The sequence below is a fragment of the Sinocyclocheilus anshuiensis genome, unplaced genomic scaffold (assembly GCF_001515605.1).
Source record: "Sinocyclocheilus anshuiensis isolate Anshui unplaced genomic scaffold, SAMN03320099.WGS_v1.1 scaffold560, whole genome shotgun sequence".
NCBI classification, from domain to species: Eukaryota; Metazoa; Chordata; class Actinopteri; order Cypriniformes; family Cyprinidae; genus Sinocyclocheilus; species Sinocyclocheilus anshuiensis.
Genome location: NW_015554116.1, coordinates 980401 through 983503, shown reverse-complemented (window position 1 = coordinate 983503; position 3103 = coordinate 980401). Strand labels below are relative to the sequence as shown.

The 3103-nt window shown below is 29.7% G+C and overlaps 1 protein-coding gene across 3 annotated transcripts in view; it reads right to left on the bottom strand.

Annotated features, from left to right (window-relative positions):
* The window catches only part of LOC107669804 (protein FAM163A-like), a 12743-nt gene that overhangs the window by 778 nt on the left and 8862 nt on the right, over positions 1-3103 (bottom strand). For 2 of the 3 annotated variants that reach the window (XM_016462201.1, XM_016462203.1), the window contains one exon: positions 602-716. In XM_016462201.1, the coding sequence (XP_016317687.1) occupies positions 602-694 (93 nt within the window). In that variant the 5' untranslated portion in view covers positions 695-716. Of the gene's footprint in view, positions 1-601; positions 719-1876; positions 1881-3103 lie in introns of all 3 variants that reach the window. The other variant, XM_016462204.1, reaches the window with a different exon arrangement.

The window sequence follows — 3103 nt, the reverse complement described above, 5'->3', positions numbered from 1 at the left end:
TATATATATATGTATGTATGTATATATCCTACAGTTGCACTATTGTTATCATTATAAATAAAACTAAAAGTAATAAAGTTTATAAATACAAATAAAAAATAAAATTAAAAAATAATATAAAATTTAATTCTATTTTAAAATCTGCATCCTACTGTTTGACTAGTGTTATCATTACAGTTAAATAAAGCATATAAATAAAAAATCATTCAAATCTATAAAAACAAAAACGAATTTAAAATATATTTAATTAAATAAAAAATCGACACCCTACTGTTTCACTATTGCTACCATTATAAATAAAATCAAAGTAATAAAGTGTATAAATAAAAAAAAACATTCAAATCTATAAAACAAACATTAATTTAAAATTAATATTAAATATTACATTTTAAAAATCGACATCCTACTGTTTCACTATTGCTGCCATTAAAATACAAGTAATAAAATTAATAAATAAAATAAAAACTCTGACGATTCACTTTTTTATAAAAGAATTCATCCAAATCATCTCATCTATCAAAAAACAAACAAATAAAATAATAATAATAACATAATATTAAAGACAAAAATGCATAGAGGAAAATATCCGTGAGGCGCTCACCTGAAGTCGACAGTAGCAGAGCACGGCAATGATACACAGGAGAATCACCGTGGCGAGAATTCCTCCGGTTATAACCACAGTTCCCGCTGTCATCCGACCGGATCTCCATCAAACTCTACACACACACACACACACACACACACACACACACACACACACCCACACACACACACACTGACCGTCAGACTCACATGCCAAACGACCACTGTAAGTGCCATTATTTTGAGTGCAGCGTCACAATGTCCGCAAGATGGCGCTGCAAAACCACAAAAATCATCCACAGATCCAACACTTGAAGTGACTCGAGACAGAGTGCTCAGGCAGTTTGATTCAGAGCAAGTGTCGCTGAAAATTTATCAAAATAAAATAAAATATATAATAATACATAGTATAATATAAAATATAACAAGTTTTTACAATATAAAATATTTCTTACAAAATACAAAATATAGAACTATTTCACTGCTATTTCATTTTCATCCAGAATCTGAATAAAAATAATTCAATAACATCAAATAAAAGCCTATTTTACAATTATACTAACAGTAAAAACACATACTAAAAGTATTTTCTAAAAGCCATTCTCTCAAAATAAATCATAAATAAATAAATCTGCATCAACCAAATATAATAATAATAATAATAATAATAATAATAGTGAAAAATAAATAATAAAAAAATGCCTTCAACATATATACAATAAAAATGTATTTAAGATTCTAAATGAATAAATATAAACATAAACCATAAGGAACAATAAAATTCCCAAAAATATTACACATTTCCCCCCACAAAAATCTATTGAATTCTATCAAAACTAAATCAAATAAACAACCATCTAGTATTTACAAAATCTCTCTACTTCTTGATTGTTTGATTGTAATAGAACCACCATTTATTTTTCCCTGCATGCATATCCCCATGTGCTCACTTGTAGTTTTCTGTAACTTTGCTGTCGCCTCCTTTCTATTAATTGCTTTCAATATCCTTCCTTTATAAACCACTTTGGATAAAAGCACCTGCTAAATTAATAATGCAAAAAGCGAAGCTGATGCTGGAGCTCCAGCTCCAAGCCTGGAAGACTAACATGTGGTGCATCTTTTAGCAATTCCTCTCTCACACACCACATGAACAGCCCAGATTATACAGCAACAACAGAAGAACAAACCCTGCTGATAAGACATGCATCTGTATTCAGACCCACCTGCAAAGACACTAAACTATTAATGAGCACTTTATGAATTATTACACGCTGCCTTCTGAGCATGTTTACAGGAATCTATAAAGTGCTTCAAATGAAATGTAGCTTGACAGTTTACTAGTGCAATTAATCTGGAAAAGTCGCGGATGAATGTTAAAACTGTTGGCAGAAAAACTGCAGTTTGTGTCATTTTTCATATTAGTCATCTGAAATATGAAAGATAATATAACTTTTTTTATAGGGTTGAGTATACATTTTTAATATTGAGAGAGAAGTGCCTGCATATGAATTTTCTCCAGCATTACGCTTAGAGATGCGAGTATGCGGTGCCGAGTCCCAGATTGCATTTGCTCAACTCGATCTGCATGCAATAATATAATGCAATGTTTTTAATGGAAGAATAAAGGTGGTTTTACTAAAAATCGGATTTTAAAAATCTAAAATGCCTATTTTTATAGAAAAAAAAAAATACTATTATTATAAATGAAATAATTATCTTAAAATAAAAAAATATATATATTTTTAAAAATTGTTAAAATTCAAATATATCAAAATACAATAATTTTAAGTAAGCTGATTAGGATCAAATGAATAAATGTAAACTTAAACCATAACAAACAATAAATTAATAATAATAATAATAATAAAAACAATCTATTTTTATATCAATTAGCTCAAAATAAAGCAAAACACAGAATAACACCTACATATTTAACAGAAAATTATAATAAAATGACATAAAAAAAAAAAATCCTGCAATGTTACCCCTCCCTTTAGAGAAGCTACGGTGGCCGATACAGGACTAAGACGTCGTCGGTAAAGACAGCAGAGAGCAATGAGATTTCTTTATAAAGGTAAATTAAGGAATTATATTTACTTAATTATTTAATAAATCGATGTTATTGCGAATATTAATGTACTTGTTCATAATTGTGTCAGTGTTTTACTCGCAAGAACAACAAAGTGACGAAACGCGCTGTGTAGAGCAGTTTGTCCGATTAGGGCTACTGTAGAAACATGGTGGCGACTTCCATGTAAGGGGACCCGCCATAGACATAATAAATACCTAGACGCCTCATTGGCCGCGTTTTTTCGGTTTACAATTCTAATGTTAATGTAGTATAACTGTGACAGCCTATACATGTTTTGTAATTTGAATGTACATGAAATGAAATTAAGTTGTTTCATTGCTTTCTCTGTCTTTAACCCCAGCATTTGAGCTTTTCTTGTGCTTCAGGTCAGAACACAGCTCATTCCCTTTGAAATACTGGAAGAAAATCTAAATAATACATCTTTAAGCA